At 41.8% G+C, this 21,914-nt stretch overlaps 1 protein-coding gene across 2 annotated transcripts in view; it reads left to right on the top strand.

Annotated features, from left to right (window-relative positions):
- LOC143987477 (cystatin-like) overlaps positions 1-17,544 on the top strand; it is a 55,806-nt gene extending 38,262 nt beyond the window's left edge. For both annotated transcript variants that reach the window (XM_077486213.1, XM_077486214.1), the window contains exons 2-4: positions 3,015-3,229; positions 11,478-11,597; positions 17,399-17,544. In XM_077486213.1, the coding sequence (XP_077342339.1) occupies positions 3,023-3,229; positions 11,478-11,597; positions 17,399-17,479 (408 nt within the window). In that variant the 5' untranslated portion in view covers positions 3,015-3,022 and the 3' untranslated portion in view covers positions 17,480-17,544. The remainder of the gene's footprint in view (positions 1-3,014; positions 3,230-11,477; positions 11,598-17,398) is intronic.
- The last annotated feature ends 4,370 nt before the right edge of the window (positions 17,545-21,914 follow it).

Here is a 21,914-nt window from a genome sequence, read left to right as displayed (position 1 = left end):
AAGAATGTAAAATGGCCACCGGATCGGGTGTATTTATAGGTTAGGGGGAATGTCCAAGTGTCCATGAGCTGTCATGTCTCAATTGGTTGTCCTGTAACACATGATAAACGTGTCACGAAAGGTTAAAGTTCTTGTATACATTAAACACGTAAGTCCGCCGGGGCGAACGACGGAAAAAGGCGTTCGAACCCGCGGACGGCGAAAGTCGGAAATTCGCCGCGAAACGACCGCCGGGCGAACCGTTCGGCCATCACTAGAGTGCACCACCTGAGGACTGCTTTCTTGATGAAGAGGGTGTGTCTGCATGAATTGCATATTGGATTTTATTGAGCGCTTACACAGATTGCCCAGTAAATTTGCTGTATGGTCACACGGAATACACAGAGGACTTTAGTGTTTGTGAGTTATGATTGCTCATAGGGTAGGTGATATTACTAGTGGTGTTAGTGAGCTGTCACTGGTTGTATTGAGCAACACATTTTTCATAGTATTTTCTTTAATTCGTGGTTCCGCAGGTTGATTTTTATTTTATTTTTTATTTTATTTTTATTTTTTTATTTTTTTTTGTTATTTTATCATTTGCTTTGTATATGTTTCAGTGGTAGAGGAAGGATACTGGGAAATAATAGGTTGCTGCAGATTGAAATTTAAAGATAAGTTTTATTGACATTGGAGTGCAAAATTAATTATAAATTAATAGTAAAAAAAAAAATATATATATATATATATATATATATATATATATATATATATATATATATATAATTTTTTATTTTTTTTAACTAGTAATGGCGGTGATCAGCAACTTATAGTGGGGCTACAATATTGTTGCGGACATTCAGACACTAACTGACACCTTTTGGGAACCAGTGACAGTGATAAGTGCTAAAAATATGCACTGTCACTGTACTAATGACACTACCTGGGAAGGGGTTAAACATCTAGGACGATCAAAGGGTTAAATGTGTGCCTAGTCTATGTTTTGGTGTACTGTGTGCTTTTCTTACTAAAGGAAGTAATGGATTTTATTCCCTGCTTTGTGGAGAAGCAAAATCCATTACTTCCCTGCTGACAGGACAGGGTTCTGACTTGCTTTTATAGTCCTGTGTGAATTCCCGATGATGCTGATTGACACGTGCTGCTTTGCTGACGGCACGTGCGTGTGCCCCCTTCCCGGAAGTTCCGAATCACTTACCTAGCAGGTAGGGTTGCCACCTTTTCTTCAAGTCAAACCTGAACACTTTAGCGGCGCACAGCAACTGCACTCGCAATCCTGCTGGGAAGCCATAGTCAAGTCTGAATAATGTGTCCGGGTTTCAGGCAGTCTGAAACCCAGATGCATGATTCCAAACTCGAACTGTCCGGGTGAATCCCAGACAGGTGGTAACCCTACTAGTAGGTGATCTGGCGCTGAGAGATGCTTTGCTGTCACATATGTATGTTATATGGTCGGCAAACGCTTAAGGGCCAAGAAGAAGGGGGTCATTTCAAGGCCACCTGAATTCTCACAGTTGGATATTCTAGGATCCCGGTATCCAACCTGCAGCCCGGGGGCATATACCAAAGGGCCTCAGCAGTCTGTAGCTGGAACACTGATTAGGGCAGTGATGGCGAACCTTGGCACCTCAGATGTTTTGGAACTACATTTCCCATGATGCTCAACGACACTGCAGAGTGCATGAGCATCATGGGAAATGTAGTTCAAAAACATCTGGAGTGCCAAGGTTCGCCATCACTGGATTAGGGTAATAGCAGTGATCTCTACTAACCTCATGTAAACTGTTCCCAGTTTCATATTGTCTTCTGCAGCATCTCCCATGCCAACAATGTATCCTGGTCACACTCTGACCCTCTTTTCTTCGATTCGAGTCTGTAGTTTGACAGTCCTCTCAAGCATTACATATAGTGAACATTATGTGCGGCCCTTTGGTGATGTCAGGGACCACATCTGAGGCCCCCTTTAGCTCCTAATTTGACAACCACTGATCTGTGAAGTTCTGATTTGCTTGCTAAATAGTGGGCATGACTAATCACAAGTCTCAGTTTGTCGCAGCAGGTAAGGCTTTTTTTTTTATTTTAGCAACCGTGTCGCTTAAGGGCCAATTTACACTGATCCCTTTTGGCGCATTGCAGTAATTTCCACGGCACCACAGGTTGCGTACATAGCTAATTGCAATGGCATATTTGGATAACACCCCAATTCACTAACCCAACAGATCTCTGATGCATATGCGTTGTAATGCACTGCACCAGAAAAAATTATACATGCCTTTTTTTTGCCTCTGATGTATTGGCAACCAATTTATTTAAATCAACTGACTTAAGACAATTTACGTTAACGCAACACGCCAAAACTTATACATGTAATCAGGCCCTTGATCTACCTATATGCAGCTGTTAATATCCACCTGATGATGAATATGCAAATTTGGTAGTTCTGCGTCAGTCAAAAGTGTAAATAAGAGGGTTATACTTTTTCATAATGAGCTATAAGTGAAAAATATCTGTCTCTTCAGCCAAAAATGTATTTTTTATTTTATTTTTTGCATTTATGTGTATCTGTTCACTGTCTTTGGCAGGGCATACTCTTGAGGGTCTATTTACAGGACATTTATTAAGCAAATGTCTTACAGGCTGCACGGATTTAGCAGCAATATTGGTTACTTTCTAGAATGGTCAGCGCCATCTAGTGGTCAATATACAATGTAGTATTTGAAAAAAATTTAAGAAAATACACCACATTGTGTATAGGAATTTATCAATTACAAAAATTACAGCCATAATTCCTGCATTCCGTAAAAATGTGCCAACCGGCCCACACATTTTTATAAATAGACCTCTAGGTCCTATGGTCATCATCTGTCATATGATCTGTTAAAGTTACATGACCAGCCCCTCCACCAATCAGTTTTCTCTGCAACTGTATTCTGAGAACACACTGTAGAACAGCACATTCTTTACACTGTCATTAATTGGTATGTTTATGCAATCTTCGTTTTATGTATTGCATACAGGTGACAACATGGCAACTACCTTCTACTTATGCCTCATTACTGCACTTTGTTTCCTATCTGTATTTGATACAATGATGACTGGAGGATGGATAAAACGCAAATCTGAGGATCCAAAAATTCTAGAGATTGCCAATTATGCAGTTGAGGAATACAACAAGCGATCAAACTATATCTATGCATTCACACTGTGTAATGTCATCTCTGCTGAATCTCAGGTAATGCATCATTAATGCCTTAAAAAAACAAATGTGAAGGTTCACTAAAGGGCCATACACATGGGTAGGATATAAGGTGGCGTTGGGATGTTCAATAGAAACTGGCCAACATTAGGTCCCTGTGTATGGAAGCCGGTCCTAAGGAGCATGACCGAAAGGTCTGCTGATCAGCGCTCTCAGCCAATGGCTGACCAGTGTGTTTCGGCGGGGGGGGGGGGGGGGGCATCACCATCAGAACACAATAGCTCAGTGGGGGAAATCGCTTTACTAACATTGCATAGTTAATACAGTGGCTCCTCCCGAGCTCTTTTTTTTATTTTTTTCTCTGTTCAGCCTGCTGGGTTGAACAAAAAAAGGCGAATGGTGTGTACTAGGCTTAATTATGGCATATTTAATTCACATTACAAGTTACAATTGGGTAATGCATATAATATTAAATAAAAGAGAGGCCTGTGATATATATATATTTTTTTCTCTTTTATACATATTTGGTTTTCATTTTTAAGTGTACCTTTCATGCTAGAAGTAAAGGAACTTCCATAGCTGACCTCCTTCTGAATACGTTGTCATGCTGAGCCTTTTGCTTTAATTACTCAACAATCTGACCTAAAACAAGTATAAATATCAGAAAAGTCAAAACTTTAAAAACCGTCCTTCCCTCCTCATCTCTCACTTTCCACAAATGAATATTATTTTTGAGGGGGGTTTGGCAGGGGAGGTACCTTTTTTCCAATAGATGCCCACTTTCCAATTTGATGACCTCAGGAATGAATATGGCGGTGCAGGGGGTGGCTTACACCAAACAGCCCTGCATTTGATCGGCAAATGAGTATGTGTTTTTTTTTTTTTTTTTTTGTTATTTTTTTTTTTTTTTTTGGACAACCCAGCTGTCAAAGGGGAGAAAAAAATAGAGAGGTGAAGTTCCTTTTTAACTTGTTAAGGATACTGAAGCAATGTCAGCATGACAGCTAGGCAGGATATTTTCAAAATTAAATCTCAACATTAGTATTCTCAATGATTCTACTGTAGCAAACTGTCTTTCATTTATTTTTAAGCAGTATGTATTGCATGGGCTTTTGTTCGCAGGATGTAGAAAATGACATACTTTACTATTTGCTGCTCAGGATATAAGTATACATTTTCATACAAAAAAAAATAAAAAATCTGCCATATGAGTAGCTCCAAAAACATGAAAATAAATACATCAAAATACAAATACAGAGAGTACTGCAAGTACATCTCCCGTTTTATAAAGAAGTTACTTTATGATGTTTACCTGTACAGAAATGAAGGATATGTGCACAATTTTATGATCGCATGTTAGTTTACCTTAACTACGGTAGTTTAGATTGCCTAAAGCAATTGCATACATTTCCTGTACTTTTCCTATGTGATTCAGTTACACTTGAAGATGGGGTACAGCAGGATGTGGCAATAGCACGCACAGTCCAAGTGTGATGAAAGAACTTGTATTGAAAGTATGCAAAAACAGTTCACAATAAACTCAGAGGGAAGTCAGTCCCACTAGGAACACTTGCGGTTCCAACAGTGTGTACAGCGCAGCTTTCAGCCGAGCTGACAGTGCCTGTTAGGAGGAGGAAAAAAATGTGGCCTGGCCATCTTGTGCCTGAGTGGGAGATGTCCAGAGAAGTTGCAAGTTCTACGCTTTCCCTCATCTGGAACCTTTCTCTGCCACTAGTTCTGTTCCTACCAGGCAGAGTACCTGTCCCTACACTACCCACTCTCAATATGCATGCCAAACCTGGGAGACAGGGCCTTAAATGGGCTCTACCTGGCCCAAGATGGCTGCTAGTCACATGGTGTGGCAATTGGATAGCTTCCGCAGTGACCCAGAAAGCCATAGAGGAACCATGTTCCTCTTGACTTCCTCTCCAACTGTGTTGCAGCATTGTCTAAATAAGTTTTCTTAAAGCAGTTCTTTGCTGCATATGAGCACCAAAAACACTGTTTAACCACTTCAGATCCGCGCTATTGCCAAATGACGGCATTAGCGCGGACCTACATTTTCAGGACTACGTCTATTGACGTCGTCCTGGTTACGAGCGGCCTGCGCGCCCCCTGAGGGGCGCGCGCGGCGCGCTCTGTGATCGGCGAGTCCGTGAGACTTGCCTGATCACCGATCCGTGTAAGGGGTCGATCCCGACCCCTTATCACGTGATCAGCTGTCAGCCAATGACAGCTGATCATGTGATAGAACGGAGCCGGTAATCGGCTATTATTCCTCCTCGCGCTGACAGCGCGAGGAGAGAAAAAAAAAGCCGATCACCGGCGGCCGTGATCGGGACATCAGTCCCGATCACGGCCATCAATACAAGGGACCACCTGCCACCTGCCTGTGCCCACCTGCCTCCCGCAGTGCCATCCTGAAGTAAAATAAAAGAAAAAGTAAGTGCCCCCCGTCAGTGCCCCCTGTCAGTGCCCACAGTGCCGCCCACAGTGCCGCCCACAGTGCCACCCACAGTGCCACCCACAGTGCCACCCCACAGTGCCACCCAATCTGCCTCAAAGGTGCTGCACCCCAGTGCCGCCCATCAGTGCCCAGCAGTGCCGCCCATCAGTGCCCAGCAGTGCCACCTATCAGAGCCACCTATCAGTGCCACCTATCAGTGCCCATCAGTCCCATCTATCTGTGGTACCTATCAGTGCCCATCCGTGCCACCCATCCGTGCCACTTATCCGTGCCACCCATCCGTGCCATCTTATCTGTGCCCATCTTTGCCCATCAGTGCCGCCTTATCTGTGCCCATCGGTGCCGCCTTATCTGTGCCTATTAGTGCCGCCTTAACTATGCCTATCAGTGCCCACCAGTGCAGCCCATCAGTGCCCACCAATGCAGCCCATCAGTGCCCACCAATGCAGCCCATCAGTGCCCACCAATGCAGCCTATCAGTGCCGCCTAATCAGCGCACTTCAATGAAGGAGAAAAATGACCCGTTTGCAAAATTTTATAACAAACTATTAAAACATGATTTTTTTTTTTTTTTTTTTTTGCATCTTTTTTTGTTTGTTTAGCAAAAAATAAAACTCCGAGCTGTAACTATATACCACCAAAAGAAAGCTCTATTTGTGGGAAAAAAATGATAAAAATTTCATTTGGGTACAGTGTTGTATGCCCGCGTAATTGTCACTCAAAGTGCATCAGCGCTGAAAGCTGAAAATTGGTCTGGGACTGAGGGGGGTTTAAGTGCCCAGTAAGCAAGTGGTTAATTATTTTTTTTAATATTCAAAGCAAACTCCCATATCCATCCATCCATGTGTCCATGCTTCATTATTTTATTTTTATTTTTTTTAACATTACAGTTACATAATTAGTCAGGTTGAAAAAAGACACAAGCCTATCTAGTTCAACCAAGAGAAAAAACAAACCAAAAAAAAACCTACAATCCCATACCCACAGTTGATACAGAAGAAGGCAAAAAACCCCAGCAACACATGATCCAATTTGCTACTGCAGGGGAAACTATTCCTTCCTGATCTCCCGAGAGGCAATCCAATATTGCCTGGATGAACTTTACCTATAAATGTTAATACCCAGTTATATTCTGTATATTTAGGAAAGAATCCAGGCCTTTTTTTTTTTTTTTTAAAGCAATCTACTGAGCTGGACAGAACCACCTCCAGAGGGAATCTATTCCACATTTTCACAGCTCTTACTGTGAAGAAACCTTTCTGTATTTTAAGATGAAATCTCTTTTCTTCTAGTTGTAAAGGGTGTCCCCTTGTCCTCTGTGATGTTGATCATATCCTCCCCTTAATCCCCTCTTCTAAAGAGAGAATAAATTCTTTCCTCATAGCTGAGCTTCTCCATGCCTCTTATCAGTTTGGTTGCCATTCTCTGTACTTTCTCCAGTTCCCCGATATTATTTTTGAGAACTGGTGCCCAAAACTGAACTGCATATTCCAGATGAGGTCTTACTAATGATTTGTACAGGGGCAAAATGATATCTCTCCATGGAGTCAATACCTCTCTTAATACAAGAGGATTTTGCACGCTTTGAAAATCGCAACCTGGCGTTGCATGCTATTATGAAGTTAATTAATAAGAAGGGAGGACTGCCAACATCCATAATTGCATAAAAAGGCTTTAAGAAGTAAAAACTTGCTCAAAGAAAAAGGACTTTATGGGCACAACATGAGGCAGAACGGCTATATATTCTCTGTTCTGCCTCATGTTGTGCCCATAAAGTCCTTTTTCTTTGAGCAAGTTTTGACTTTCTCAATTCTTTTTATATTAGGCTTATGATCCACCAAAAACCCCCAGTTCATTCTCCACCATTGATTCCCCCAGTTATACGCCCCCTAGTGTGTAGGATGCATGCATATTCTTAGCCCCAAGTTCATTTTGTTGAGAAGTCACTTTGAAAAAAGCCACCCTAGCATTCCTGGCCATGGCTATCTTGAGTAAAGGCAAAAGATTCATGTAGAATTTACTTTCCTAGAATTCATCTGCCCTTAGCTCAAGCTTGCATGCACGAGGGTATGCTTAGCTGAAAAAAAACTTCCTGAAGACTTCCTGGGATGTATGACAGCCTAGACAAGAAACCAGGAAGTAACTGAAGAAATGTAAAAAAAAAAAAAAAAAAAAAAAAAAAAGTTTTAAAGCAAGTAAATATGATAGAAAAGTATGTCAATTTACTAATGTTGGCAGCAATATTAAAAATCACTTTTTATTGGAAGAGTGATGTTCCACTATAGGAACATAAAGTATAAGGCTCTTAGTTGGTAGCAAAAACCTTATTTTATAACCTTTATTATAGATTGAAAAATGGGGAAATGTTAAAAAAAACTTTGAGGTGCTATGGTTTGCCCCAACCCCTTTTATGGGCAGCTTGGTTTGTATGTAAAATATGGGGGGAAAAACATACTGAATAATATCATAGGTATTAACCTTTTTAGGAAACAAAAATGTTCACTATGGTAAACCATTGGCTGGCTACTTTAAAACTCCACGCCATAAAGAATATAAGAACCTCTTATTGATAGAAATTTGGGGATAATGCTAGAAATGCTAGTTGCCTGGTGATTTCTGGCTTCGATACTTTGTCACTGAACCAGAACAAACATGAAGCAAGTGAAGTTGGGACACCTGACCTGCATATTTGTATATAAGTCAGTAGCTTAAAGAATAGAGCAAGGGGTAGGCAACCTTTTAAGCACAGTGTGGTGAAAAATGTTTTCAAAGACATTGAGCATGCTGACTTTATAACAAATTTACACTCTCAATCACGAAAAGGATTTTTTTTTATAAAGTAAATGCTGTAAACTACTTGCATAGTAGAGACAAACCTAACATCCTGCACTCACGTCTCAGATCAGCTCCAATTCCTGCACCTTCATACTTCAAATCACTGCCCCCCTGCAGATCTGTTTCACCACTGTAACCCCCTGATCATCTGTCACAACTCGGGAACCCCCTGTACATTTGCCCCACCACTGTACCACTCTGCTCTTCTGCCCCACCACTGTACCTCCCTGCAGGTCTGCTCCACCGCCGTACCCCCATGCTCTTCTGGCTCACCACTGAATCTTCTCATTTGTCCTAACACTGAAGTTATCTGCACATCTGCCCTACCACTGTCCCTGCTGCTCATCTGCCCCACCACTGTAACCCCCTGCTCATCTGTCCCAACTATGCACCTTCTTTCTTCTCTGCCTTGCCCTGCTCTTCTGTCCAACCGTTGTAACCCCCTGCTCATCTGTCCCACCAATGCACTTCCTTTCAGATCTGCCCCACCACTTTACCCCCCTGCTCTTCTAACCCCCCTGCTGAACCCCTTTCTCATCTGCCCCAACACTGAACCCCCCCTGCTCATCTGCCCATCACTGTACCCCCTGCTCTTGTCCCTTTGCTGAACCCCCTTCTCATCTCTTCCACCACTGTACCTTCATGCACCTCTGCCCCACTATTGTACCCTCCTGCTCTTCTGTCTGACCTCTGAACCCCCCCCCCACTCATTTTCCCCACCGCTGTGCCCTCATGCTCATCTGCTCCACCGTTGTACCCTCTTCTCCTCTGATATGCGTGATATGCAGAGTGGTGAAAGGAAGCAGAGATGAGACACATCTACCTGTCCTGGCACACTCATCCTGCTGATCCACCTCTCGTATCCAGCCCATATACTTGTGTGTGATGTATGGGATGTCACATACAAACATCTGGAATGTATGTGCAATGATGAGTTCAGGTCAGGGGGGCATTTTCTGAAAGCAGTGGGCCTGTGTGCAGAATCATAAGTTGGGCCCGGCAGCTGAGAAAAAGTGCGGCCCTCTGCATCGCAGCAAAAGTTGGGTGTGATTTTATTTATTTATTTTTCATTGCGCTAAATACTGGCTGTGGCTTAAAGGGACACAGAGTGCAGGAGTTCAGTATTAAGTGAGACAAAGGTTCACGAATAATTTCAACAAAGTTCCCAGAAGTAATTCCACAAACTGTCCCCAATTGTGGTTTTCTTAATCACAGTGAAATCCTTTCTTTCTGAGATTGGTAGTGACAACCAAGCGAGTCATCTTCCTCCAGATGATGGGCGTGGCCAGCAGGACTGTGATTGGCTTTAGCAGTGACCAATGACAGTCCTCCTGGGAACGGGGACCGCCCCACCCCCAGCAGAATTGCACCCAATCTTTTCCCTATCACAAGAGCTGACGATCGCAGCTACAGCAAAGTTAGTGAACCAAACAATGTTTCCCATGTTGTACAATGTGTGGGGGCACAGTGCCTCCCCCCTCAGTGCAGGTGCGGTGTGGGAAACTCTGAAACTGGAATACATTAGTGTGTCGCTGACACTTCCCTGCACTGCTCTGCTGATGGGGAGGGAAATGAGGTTTTGCGTGCCGCTTCCGGCACCCTTGCTGAGGGTTACCTACCACAGCTATAAGGCTCCATGCACACTGAAGCTCAAAAAAGCCATTTCTGGACGCCAGATTTCTGGCAGAAAACGCTGGTTGAAAAACCTGCTTTTAACAGCGTTTTATACTAGCATTAATGAGCGTTAATGAGCGTTTTACAGCGTTAGCGTTAATGGGCGTTTTTTATAAAAATACAGAGGACACTCCAAAAATCCCACAATGCATTGAAAAATAGAATGCCGAACACTAATGAACGAGCGTTAATGAGCGTTAATGAGCGTTAATGAGCGTTTGTCGTTTTTTGCCGCTGAAAAACGGCACTTTGAACGCGAATTTCTGGCGTTCAGAAAAAAGCCCATAAACTCCACTGCTCATTAAAGCTGAAAAACGTCCATGTGTGCATGGACACATAGGCTAACATAGAGTGGAGTTTATGGGCTTTTACAAAAAACGCCCAAACTCCAATAAACTGCAGTTTATCAGCTTCAGTGTGCATGGAGCCTAAGGGAAAAACTTTTTAGCCACCTTACTACCACCATATTTTAATTTAATATACAATTTTTTTTGTTTGTTTATATAGTTAAAAAAAATAAAACAGTTCAAATGCCACCAAATGAGCACTCGAAAAAAATGTATAGACATTTCATTTGGATACAGCATTGCATGACCGCGCAATTGCCGGTTAAAGTAGCGCAGTGCAAAATGGCCATGAAGGGGATAAAACCTTCCGGAGCTGAAGTCATTAAACAGTGGGCTCCTGCATGAGTGAGCGCTACAATAATGATCCAAAATACTGGTTTATGGCTTATGGAATCCAGTCAGGTACATAAACAGCAGCTGATGGAATAAAATTTACAATCTCAGTTTTCTCTTTTCAGAACACCTTTTATTGCTTTCTTTGTATGCTTGAGGCATAAATGCAAAGGAAATTCAAACTCCTACTATTACAGTCATAGGCTGCCATCTAGTGGCTAATATGAATTACTATAGTAATGTGCATCTAAACCCAAAAAAACTGAAATGTACCAAATGGCAGCTGAACCTAGGTCAGGATGTGTGTTGTTGGCAAAATCGCAAGATAAGAAAAAAAAAAGGGATGAACAAATGAAACCAATACAGCCATCACATCTAAGGGCTGGTAAACTGTAATATATTACATTTTTTGAGGTTTAGATACACTTAAATATGCACATCAATCCCACCCCATGGTCTCTGGTATCAGCTGCAAATGTTGGCCAGTTGGTAATTGTGTGAGTGTGTTATTATTTACAATATTTACAGAAAAGGTGTATGTTTGTAGCTCATCCTCTTCATTCATGTGTTGTCTTACTGTCCTTTTTATAGTGTGTAAGTACTATGTACTTATCTTATTTTGCCATAGGTTGTTGCAGGAGAAAAATTCAACGTGAAAGTGAATATTGGGGAAACTGATTGCAGAAAAAATTATTCCGAAAATGGGAATGCCCGAGCCTGTAATCCGAACAAGCCAAAAGGAAACAAGGTACTTTCACATTCTTCCCCAGTCACCGAAAGGGTAATGAATAGGCACTTTTAATGTATTTATGCAAAAGCATGAGCTGCCCACCTCTTGTATAATACTAGCCTCCTGTTCCTGTAGTGACAGGGCTATATGTCTGCCCATAACATATGTGCCTGAATGCCAGTAACACATTCTCATGTATAATATTGGGCTATAGACTGGTGCCCTGTCTGTCATTGCCATCTGATTGGACTCTCCTGGTTTCTGCTCCAACACAGTTTGTAAATTTTTGCCTGCAGAATAGCATTGCTTCCAACATTCTCAAAACATTTGTAAGGACACTTTTTTTTATCTGTAGGCTGGGTCTTATTATAATTAGGGGGTCGGGCATTCATTTGTAGGTGTGGTGTAGCGAGGTGGAAAAATGTGGCACCCATTAAAAGGGGGCATGGTCTAAACTAAATATCGAGCATGGCTTAACCACTAGAGATCCGCGCTATAGCCAAATGACGGCTACAGCACGGACCCCCTTTGCCGGGACGACGTTTATTGACGTCGTCCCGTGCACGAGCGGCCTGCACGCCCCCTGAGGGGCGCGCGCGGCGCGCTCTGTGATCGGCGAGTCTATGAGACTCGCCTGATCACAGATCTGAGCAAGGGGTCGATCCCGACCCCTTACCACGTGATCAGCTGTCAGCCAATGACAGCTGATCATGTGATGCAACGGAGCCGGTAATCGGCTATTATTCCTCCTCGCGCTGACAGCACGAGGAGAAAAAAAAAGAGCCAATCACCAGCCCTGCCAGTGCCCACCTGCCAGTGCCACCTCATTAATAAATAAGTGCCACCCATCAGTGCCCACAGTGCCACCCATCAGTGCCCACAATCTGCCTCAACAACGGTGCTGCACCCCAGTGCCACATATCCGTGCCCATCAGTGTCATCTACCAGTGCCCATCAGTGCCCAGCAGTGCCACCTATCAGAGCCACCTATCAGTGCCCATCAGTCCCATCTATCAGTGGTACCCATCCATGCCACCCATCCGTGCCATCTTATCTGTGCCCATCTTTGCCCATCAGTGCTGCCTTATCTGTGCCTATCGGTGCCACCTTATCTGTGCCTATTAGTGCCGCCTTAACTATGCCTATCAGTGCCCACCAGTGCAGCCTATCAGTGCCGCCTCATCAGCGCACTTCAATGAAGGAGAAAAATGACCTGTTTGCAAAATTTTATAACAAACTATTAAACATGATTTTTTAATTTTTTTTTTTATTTTGCATCTTTTTTTGTTTGTTTAACAAAAAATGAAACCCCCAGCTGTAATTAAATACCACCAAAAGAAAGCTCTATTTGTGGGAAAAAAATTATAAAAATGTCATTTGGGTACAGTGTTGTATGCCCGCGCAATTGTCATTCAAAGTGCATCAGCGCTGAAAGCTGAAAATTAGTCTGGGCAGGAGGGGGGTTTAAGTGCCCAGTAAGCAAGTGGTTAAAGGGGTGTGGTTAGAGTCTGAGATGGAAGATAGGTATGTAGAAAGAAAGCGAGAGACATACGAAGAGAAGGAAAGAAAGGGGGATGGAGGGACAGCAGGCCCAGGTCATACACCACAATAGAAATGTGTGTATTACAGAAAGTGTAACAATCAGCAGATAAAGATACTCCAAACACCTGGTGTTGGCACTTAAATCATCACAGCACCATGGTTGTTATGGTATCAGGATGATAGAAGCGCATTATTTCTTATATAATATTGTAATATAAAATAGTTCAGCTCACCATAATGCTGAATCAGTGGGAGCCCTGAGCGCGTCACTTGCCACCGTTGCCTACCACCAGATGCAGAATTTCACTTTCCACGTCGCCTGGTACCAGATGCAGTTTATGCCACTTGTTACCACAGATGTGCTTGTTACTTGTCACTACAGATGCAGTGCTCACTTGTCACCACAGATGCAGCTAGTCCATGCTGCTCTGTATCTGTGATTTGGTTTCCGCAACATTTACAGAAGATCAGCTTTCGTGGAGGCCAAAGAGAATAAAAGAGGTTGAGCCTGGGTCGCAATGAAAGCAGCTGTCAATATTGGCAGCCGCTTTCATTGCCAACCAGCTCCACCTCTTGTTTCTTCCTCACAAGAGTCAGTCTTCTGTAAAATGGCAGTGGAGACAATTCACTAGTGTTGGCTCTGGTGAAAAATCTGGGAAATGCCAATTTCCTGTAAAATTTCCCAGGACACGGTAAGACTGGGACAAGGGTCTAAATACTGGGAATGTCCTGGGAAATTTGGGACTGTTGCCAACTATGGAATAGTATTCTGTGTATCCTGTATGATGCCTGAATGTTGTTGTGATTCGAAGTGTATTCAGTTGACTTGAGTAGGGAGAAGTCACAGATCAGTTGGTCTTGGGAGGAAGAAATCATTAATCAACCCTGTTCACTGACCAGTAAAGAGGTGGCAGGTCACATTTGACATTGATAGGAAAGGTGAAGATTTGCATGTAAACTATACAGGAAACCCTCTAATTCTTCAAATGAGATTTGGATCCTGCACAGCTCACGCTTTCACAGTTCACTCTCCCTCCTGCAGCACTGCTTAGTTCCCCTGGGATGTGGAGTCCTTCTGTTTAGGTTGCCTTCCTGGGGACTACATTCCCCAGCTTCAATGCTCCTTTTCTCCTTGCAATTGCTGGATTGGGCTGACCAATCATATTTCTTCTCCTCTTCGGTGGTGGGCAGGGCTTCCTGGGGTGGAGGCTGCAACCATTGTCCAATGTCCTTCTCCACCACTCACTGGACAGCCACAGTCCCATCATGGCAGGGGAGAAGGGAGACCGCAGCACTGTTGGTTAGATACATGTGGTTTGTTTTGTTCCAAATTGGAATTCGGGCCAATTTTTTTGTTATTTGAAAATAGAATAAAGTAAAGCCAAACAGAATAGAAAATAAAAATAAAATGGAATGATATTGAAAGATTATAACCATCTTCCGAATTTCAAATAGAATAGATTTGAATAGAATAGAAAATAATAGAATAAAAACAGTAGAATATAACCATCTTCTGAAATTTGAATTAGATAGATGAGAATAGAAAAAGGGATAGAAAAGAATAGCATATAAAAAAAAAAAAAAATAGGTGAGAATAGAACCATCTTCTGAAATTAGACTTTCAAATAGAATTTTTTTTTTTTTATTCGAATTGTCCTAATTCAGTCAAATTAAATTTGTTAAAAAAACAAATAAACAAAACTAAACGTATTCTGAAAACAAATTAAACATCTTTTAACAAGTTTAACTAAATCATTTAAATTATGAAAATGAAAACAAAATGCATTTATAAAACTCTTGCTTCACTGAAATTCTAATGAAGCCCAAACAGACACACGCTATTGACAGTCCATGTACTGAAGGTAACGTTTACAGGGTAATGTCAAGCCTTTCAACACCTGACAGGGGAAAAAGTTTTTGTGCAACAAAGTATATATGTGGTGATGTGTTCCAATCCCAACAAGTCTAATGTGATGACATTCAAGCCACTACAACATCACGATCCACCTTGTGAACACCCCATGGGGATCTACTCACCAGAGTTAAGTATTTCAAAGCCTGTAAAATCCTCACAGCATGAAGCAATAGCCCCTCTCTGGGCATTCCGAGACCCTTAGCAGTTACTGTTCACTCACCATGTAAAAATACAAAAGGATGCCTTCCATAGTGTAAAACGTTTTTAAAAAAACCTCACAAATCCCCCTGCTTACAAGTTATGCTTACAAGAATAAAAGAATAGCTCAGCATGTCTGTTACAGCCTAGCATCAAGCTCACCAACTGCCCAGGGTTCAAACGAACTGCCTGCCGCAATGAGTCCCGGGGGTGATGTTGGCTGTGATTGACAGGTAAGTCGCGTGGTCACGCACTGATGCGTTTCATCATTCCGTCTTCAGAGGGTGGTTGGTGATCTTGATTTTAGGCTGTAACAGACATGCTGAGCTATTCTTTTATTATTGTAAGCATAACTTGTAAGCAGGCGTATTTTTAATCTTTTTAAAAATAAAACGTTTTACACTATGGAAGGCATCCTTTTGTATTTTTACATGGTGGGAGCTGACACATTGAACCGTTCCTGCCAAGGATAGCTGAATGGAACTATTGCTTCATCCTGTGAGGATTTTACAGGCTTTGAAATACTTACCTCTGGTGAGTAGATCCCCCATAGGGGTGTTCACGAGGTGGATCAGTGACGGTGTAGTGGCCTGAATGTAATCACATTAGACTTGTTGGGATTGGAACACAACACCAGGTCTATACTCACACAAACTTTTATTTTTTATTTTTTCCTCTGTCAGGTGTTAAGAGGCTTGATGTTACTCTGTAAATGTTACCTTCAGCACATGAAAGATCAATAACGTGTGTCTGTTTGGGCTTCATTAGAATTTCAGTGAAGCAAGAGTTTGTTTTATAAATTTTAATTTTGTTTTCGTTTTCATGTTTTATTACTCTATACTGCAATGTATGACATATCATAGCATAGAATATTTTCAGATCTAAGCGCTGTCAATGCTCTGATTCTTATCTTAGCATACTTTAACATTTTGGTTACCTTTTTGTAATAGCGACTAGAGTGCAGTTGACCCATTTTTCATTGAGCGCTGGGATCAGAGTCACTTTTGTGTCCTTGATATTTCACTACAAAAATTATTTAAATAACGACAAATGTTTTAGTTCTGCACATGTCTACTGCTGGTAGCCTGTGTGGCTGCAATGACAGCGGGGTTTGTTATTACAAAGTTTATGGTTTGAAATGTGTCCCTGGAAAAGTCATTTTTTTTTTTGTTTTGATTTTTGTTTGTTTTTTAAGTAGCTGCACATCATTTTCACGTTTTTGCGAGAAAAAAAAAGGAAATTTTTTTTTTTTAGATGTACACATAAATTAGCTTGTGCAAATATATTCTTAGCAATGTTTGTTTAATCTTTTTTGTAATAACACTGTTTCTATGCATAATTCTATATTTTTTGCCCCAAGTGGTAGACATATTTGTTACATTTTGTAGACTCTGAATTCCACCTTGCTGTACTGCACAGTGGTTGGGTTTTACTGGCCCTTCCTACAATGTATGTTGATCAGTTAGCTAACTCACTGGAAAAACAATTGGCCCCCTGTATCTTATTTTATCATTTAGGCAGCGTCCAAAGTCTTTATTTAATTGAAAAAACACAAACGGGAAACAGAAGATTATAAAAATGACAAAGGGGTCAATTCTTTAAAAGTTAAATAACGGCTCATAAAAAAGGTGTATAAAACAGAGTTAAAAATACAGAATGCGGTACTTCTTCAATTTAGTGGTAATTACCGCATTAGATAATGCCGTAATTTACCGCATTGAGTGGGCTGGGAAGCCGTCAGTGGGTGACTCGTCAGCTGTCAGTGGAATCCCTGCTGACAGATGAATGTTAAAAAATAAAATAAAAAGCGAAAATTTAAAAATGATGAGATAAAAACTGCACCGAAACGATGCTGCAGCCACCTTGGTGAGCATTTTGTTTTTTGTTTTTTAATTCCCACACTTTTCTTTTAAGAGTGTAGTGAACAAGAGTATGTCCTATAAAGCCACATAGTATCTATAGTGCAGGGCTTAGGAGTGTGTAATGCACAGATTACAAGTTTAAAAAAAAAAAAAAAAAAAACCTTCTCCGGGTAAAACTTCCCAGTACCATATTCCCAGAGTACAGATTGCCCCCCCCCCCATAAGTACAGCCTTGTCTGGGGTCTGTGCTACATGTGGTTTTGTTTTTTTGTTTATTTTAAAGCTTTTTCTCTTTCTTGCAGATCCTCACATGTGATTTTACAATCTTTGAACAACAATGGAACAATTTGAGAGAGTTGACAAAGCATTCTTGCTCTTCTTGAGTTTTGTGGAATCGCTGATTTTTTTCCTGCAGCATTGTATTAAACCTTAAAAGGCTTTTACCTGGTCTGGTGTTAAATATTTTTTTTTTTTCAAACATAATGTTCTTTTATAAAACTTTACAATGTCCCATCCCTTCTGCAATGAATAATAAGAAACTGTGGGGGCAGGGGTGTATATGGGGGGGGCAGGGGTGTTGAAACCCCCCCAGGGCCAAAATTAAATTCATAGTGTCCCTGCTCTGCAGCCGTGCATGGCACCAGTGACAGACAGCACTGCACACAGAGTGTAATAATGCCACTGCAGCAAGTGTAATGGATCGTTGGGCATACCTGCATGCATGTTGTGGTACACCGCCAGGCCGGTCAATCGGGCTGAAGGCTGACAGATCTATCAGCAGGCAGCACAGTGGGAGCCGGCGGTGCGTGTAGTCTTGCCCACTGCCCTGGGCCCTGGAGCGCAGAGTGCTTGTAAAGTACTGTGTAACCACCGCCCCACCCCACATGGATGAACTGCTGCTGTCCTGTCCAGGTATGTCCCGCTTTCCCTTCTGCCCTAGTCTCAGAGAGTGTCCTCAGACTTGCTACTGCTCAGACTGCTGTGCAGCTGCTGGCATTCTGCTGTTCATACTAGGTAATTGTGAGTCAGTGAGAGACAGCCTGTGATTTTGTGTGGCAACTGTCAAAGTATGTGATTGAGGCCGGCTGGGCTAAATTTTGCATTGCTTGTGTTACTGACAGTTGACTGAGGCTAAGCTGAGTTTTCTATTGCTTGTGTTACTGACAGGCCAACCTTGCACTGTCAAGCTTGTTGTGGTGCTCACCAGTTTACTGATTCAGCAGTTGAAACCACAACATGTCTGTCGATGCCAGAGCCAGGCTGGACTTTCTACTGCCCCCAGTGGCATGCCTTGGCCCTGTTTTACCCCTGGTTCATACATATGTGATACAAGAAATTATGCAATCCCTGTACGTTTCCCGCACCGCATTGCAATTGCACTGTTTTTGATCTGCTGCAGGTGTCAATTCAAAGTTAACAACTCCCCAAAAGAAGGTCATAAATGCAGCGGTTTTTATCTGAACCAGATCGCATGGTTCTGTTTTCAAAAGGTGCCTGCACTTCTTTGGTGCAATTCAGACCATTCAAAATGGGCTCAGATCACACCACACAGAATCGCATTTGAATTGCACAGGAATGTGGTGCATTTCTTGTGCAATTTACATGCAAACTATAGTTTACTAAAATTGGTGCATTAAGAATCTGGTGCAGCTGTGCATGGTAGACAATCGGCTTCTAACTTCAGCTTGTTCAATTAAGCTTTGGAAATAAAACCTGGAAGCCGATTGGTTTCTATGCAAAGCTGAACCAGATTTTGCGTTCTCCAGTTTTAGTAAATACCCCCCGTGTTAGCTTTTTAGCCTCAATCACATAATAAAAGGTAATGCACCATGTTTCATAGTGGAATTGGGCTTCCTTTTGGACACAAATAACAATAAATAAAATTTATTTTGACACACATATTTTTGCCATCATAGTATTTTATATACATTTAGAATTTTTTATACATATCCATTTTGCCTCAGTCTAAAATGCTGTCCTTACATGACGCTAATTGTCTACACAGTTATAGACGCTAATTGTCTACACAGTTATAGACGCTAATTGTCTACACAGTTATAGATCCATGTCACTGCGATACAGTAACCACTTCAGTCCCATCATCTTGAGGGGAACCAATCATAACTGGGCCTATGCAGTAATTTCCTTTTTTAAAGGAAATCTTTACTGAGATAAAGATGTATATTATATTTATTATTTCTATTAATATTTATTTACAATATTGTGTAATGATGCAGCACCAGTGAATATAACAAGTGTACAAAAAATAAACAAATGAGCAGTGTTCAATGTACCAAACATGAAGTCTCTCTTAAAGTGATACTAAAGTATTTTTTTTTTAAGTTAACAATAACAAACATGTTATGTTATACTTGCCTGCTCTGTGTAGTGGTTTTACACAGAGCAGCCTGGATCCTCCTCTTCTTGGGTCCCTCTTTGTCTCTCCTGGCCCCTCCCTCCTGTTGAGTGCCCCCACAGCAAGCAGCTTGCTATGGGGGCACCCAAGCAGAGCCACAACTCCCTGTGTCCATTCAGACATGGAGCTGCAGCTTGACTGCGCCCCCTTTCTCACTTCATTGGCTGACTGACTTTGACAGCAGCAGGAGCCAATGAGGAGGGGAGCCCCAGGCAGCTGAGAAACTCCTGCAACATGGGGCTCAGGTAAGTATGCTGCACACAGAAGGCCTTTTATCCTAATGCATAGAATGCATTAAGATAAAAAAAACTTTCTGACTTTACAACCACTATATAATATAATTTTATATTATATTCAAATAAAGAAGATCTTCCACCATTGATAAGATTTGTTACAGAACTGTGTAACAAACACAGAGTGCCACTACCTTAATCAAATGCCCCTTGAAAATGTCAGTTTGGATGAAACTAGTCTGTGTAGAGTCTCAGTACTCGCATCATACTGCTGTATGCTTTCAGGTCATCAGAAGCTTTTTCAGCCAGTTTTTACTGTTTGTTGTGTGTTTTTTTTTATTTCCATATTATTTTATCTGGATAACTGGCTTTGTTTTACAATAAACCTTTTATTTAACCTACTACCCTAGCAGTGGCTTTCTGTTGGCTCCTTTTGTGAGCTCTTATCTTTTCCAGTTGGGAGTTGTCTTTAGCTGCTGCCTAAGGCCATGCACACACGACTGGACTTTTCGTCAGCAAAGGTCCGACGGAACGAATCCACCGGACAATTTGATCGTGTGCGGGCTTCATCGGACCTTTGCTGTCTAAAAATCAGACGGACTTTAGATTTAGAACATGTTTCAAATCTTTCCGACGGACTTGAGTCCGGTCGAAAAATCAGTTCGTCTGTATGCTAGTCCGACGGATAAAAACCGACGCTAGGGCAGCTATTGGCTACTGGCTAAGAACGTCCTTATTTTAGTCTGGTCGTACGTCATCACATTCAAATCCATCAGACTTTGCAGTGATTGTGTATGGCCAAGTCCGTTCGTTTGGAAAGTCAGTCGGAACTCTGCTGAAAAGCCAGTCGGGAAGACCGTCGGAACTAGTCTGCCGGAAAGTCCGGTCGTGTGTACACGGCATTAGAGGAGCTATTCCTGACTGTAAGTGCATACACCTGGGGAGGACTTGTGTCTGAGAAACATGCTGTGCTGGCTGTACTTGTTACAGCTTATTGTTTGGTGAGAGGTGGTGATTTTGTTACACTGCAAGGATATGATGGATAGTGGAAGAGCTTCTTTATTTGAATATATATGGATTTTGATTTAAGAGAGACTTCATGTTTGGCTCATTGAACACTGCTTATTTATTGATACGTTGTGAGTTTTTGTTATATTCACTGCCGCAGCATCATTATACCCAAATGTAAAAACATAAGGTTTATAAAAATTTGTTTGCCAAGGGCAACACGTGTTATTCACCATGCAGATTCATTACAATATGTTTTATTTATATTTTCATTCTTGACATACTTTCATGATGTGATTATTACTACAGGAGTAACTTGGTTTGAGAGTGCTTTGCAAGACCAGCAGCATTTTTAACCATATTGCTACACTTAGAGGCGCCTTGCTTCACTTTTATACTCTGTAGCTCCCACTGGATGTTGCTTCTAATCCCCTTGTGGAGGTTGCCATTTGGGGATAGACATTTTATGGTTGTGGCTATAGCATTGCTATAATCTTTTGTAGTAGTGTAGTTGCCTCTAGTAACAAGCATCCACCACATCACCCTGCTGCCAGACCTCCATATATCACACTGAGACAATGAAAAGTTATTTGCTTTGTTTTGTTTATGGGGGGGGGGGGGGGGTATAACTTGGTTGGGGTAAGGGGTATATGGGATGCCCATAGATCAGATCACTTTGCCATTATATTTTAAATTAGAACTTGGTTTGAGCCTGAAGAAATGATGAGCATGTATAACATCTACAGTCTCTTCCCTACATCTCCATGCAGATTATTGCGCCTCCTCTGCACTTCTCCTGCAGACTATTGCGCCCAAAAATCTTTCCCTCCTGCACAAACTTACAGTGGTGTGAAAAAGTGTTTGCCCCCTTCCTCATTTCCTGTTCCTTTGCATGTTTGTCACACTTAAGTGTTTCGGAACATCAAACCAATTTAAACAATAGTCAAGGACAACACAAGTAAACACAAAATGCAATTTGTAAATGAAGGTGTTTATTATTAAAGGTGAAAAAAAAATCCAAACCATCATGGCCCTGTGTGAAAAAGTGATTGCCCCCCTTGTTAAAACATACTATAACTGTGGTTGTCCACACCTGAGTTCAATTTCTCTAGCCACACCCAGGCCTGATTATTGCCACACCTGTTCACAATCAAGGCATCA

This window comes from Lithobates pipiens, unplaced genomic scaffold (assembly GCF_037356315.1).
Source record: "Lithobates pipiens isolate NorthernLeopardFrog02 unplaced genomic scaffold, aLitPip1_a1.2 Scaffold_18, whole genome shotgun sequence".
NCBI lineage: Eukaryota > Metazoa > Chordata > Amphibia > Anura > Ranidae > Lithobates > Lithobates pipiens.
The sequence above is the reverse complement of the archived record's forward strand: the minus strand, read 5'-3'. Positions and strand labels throughout refer to the sequence as shown.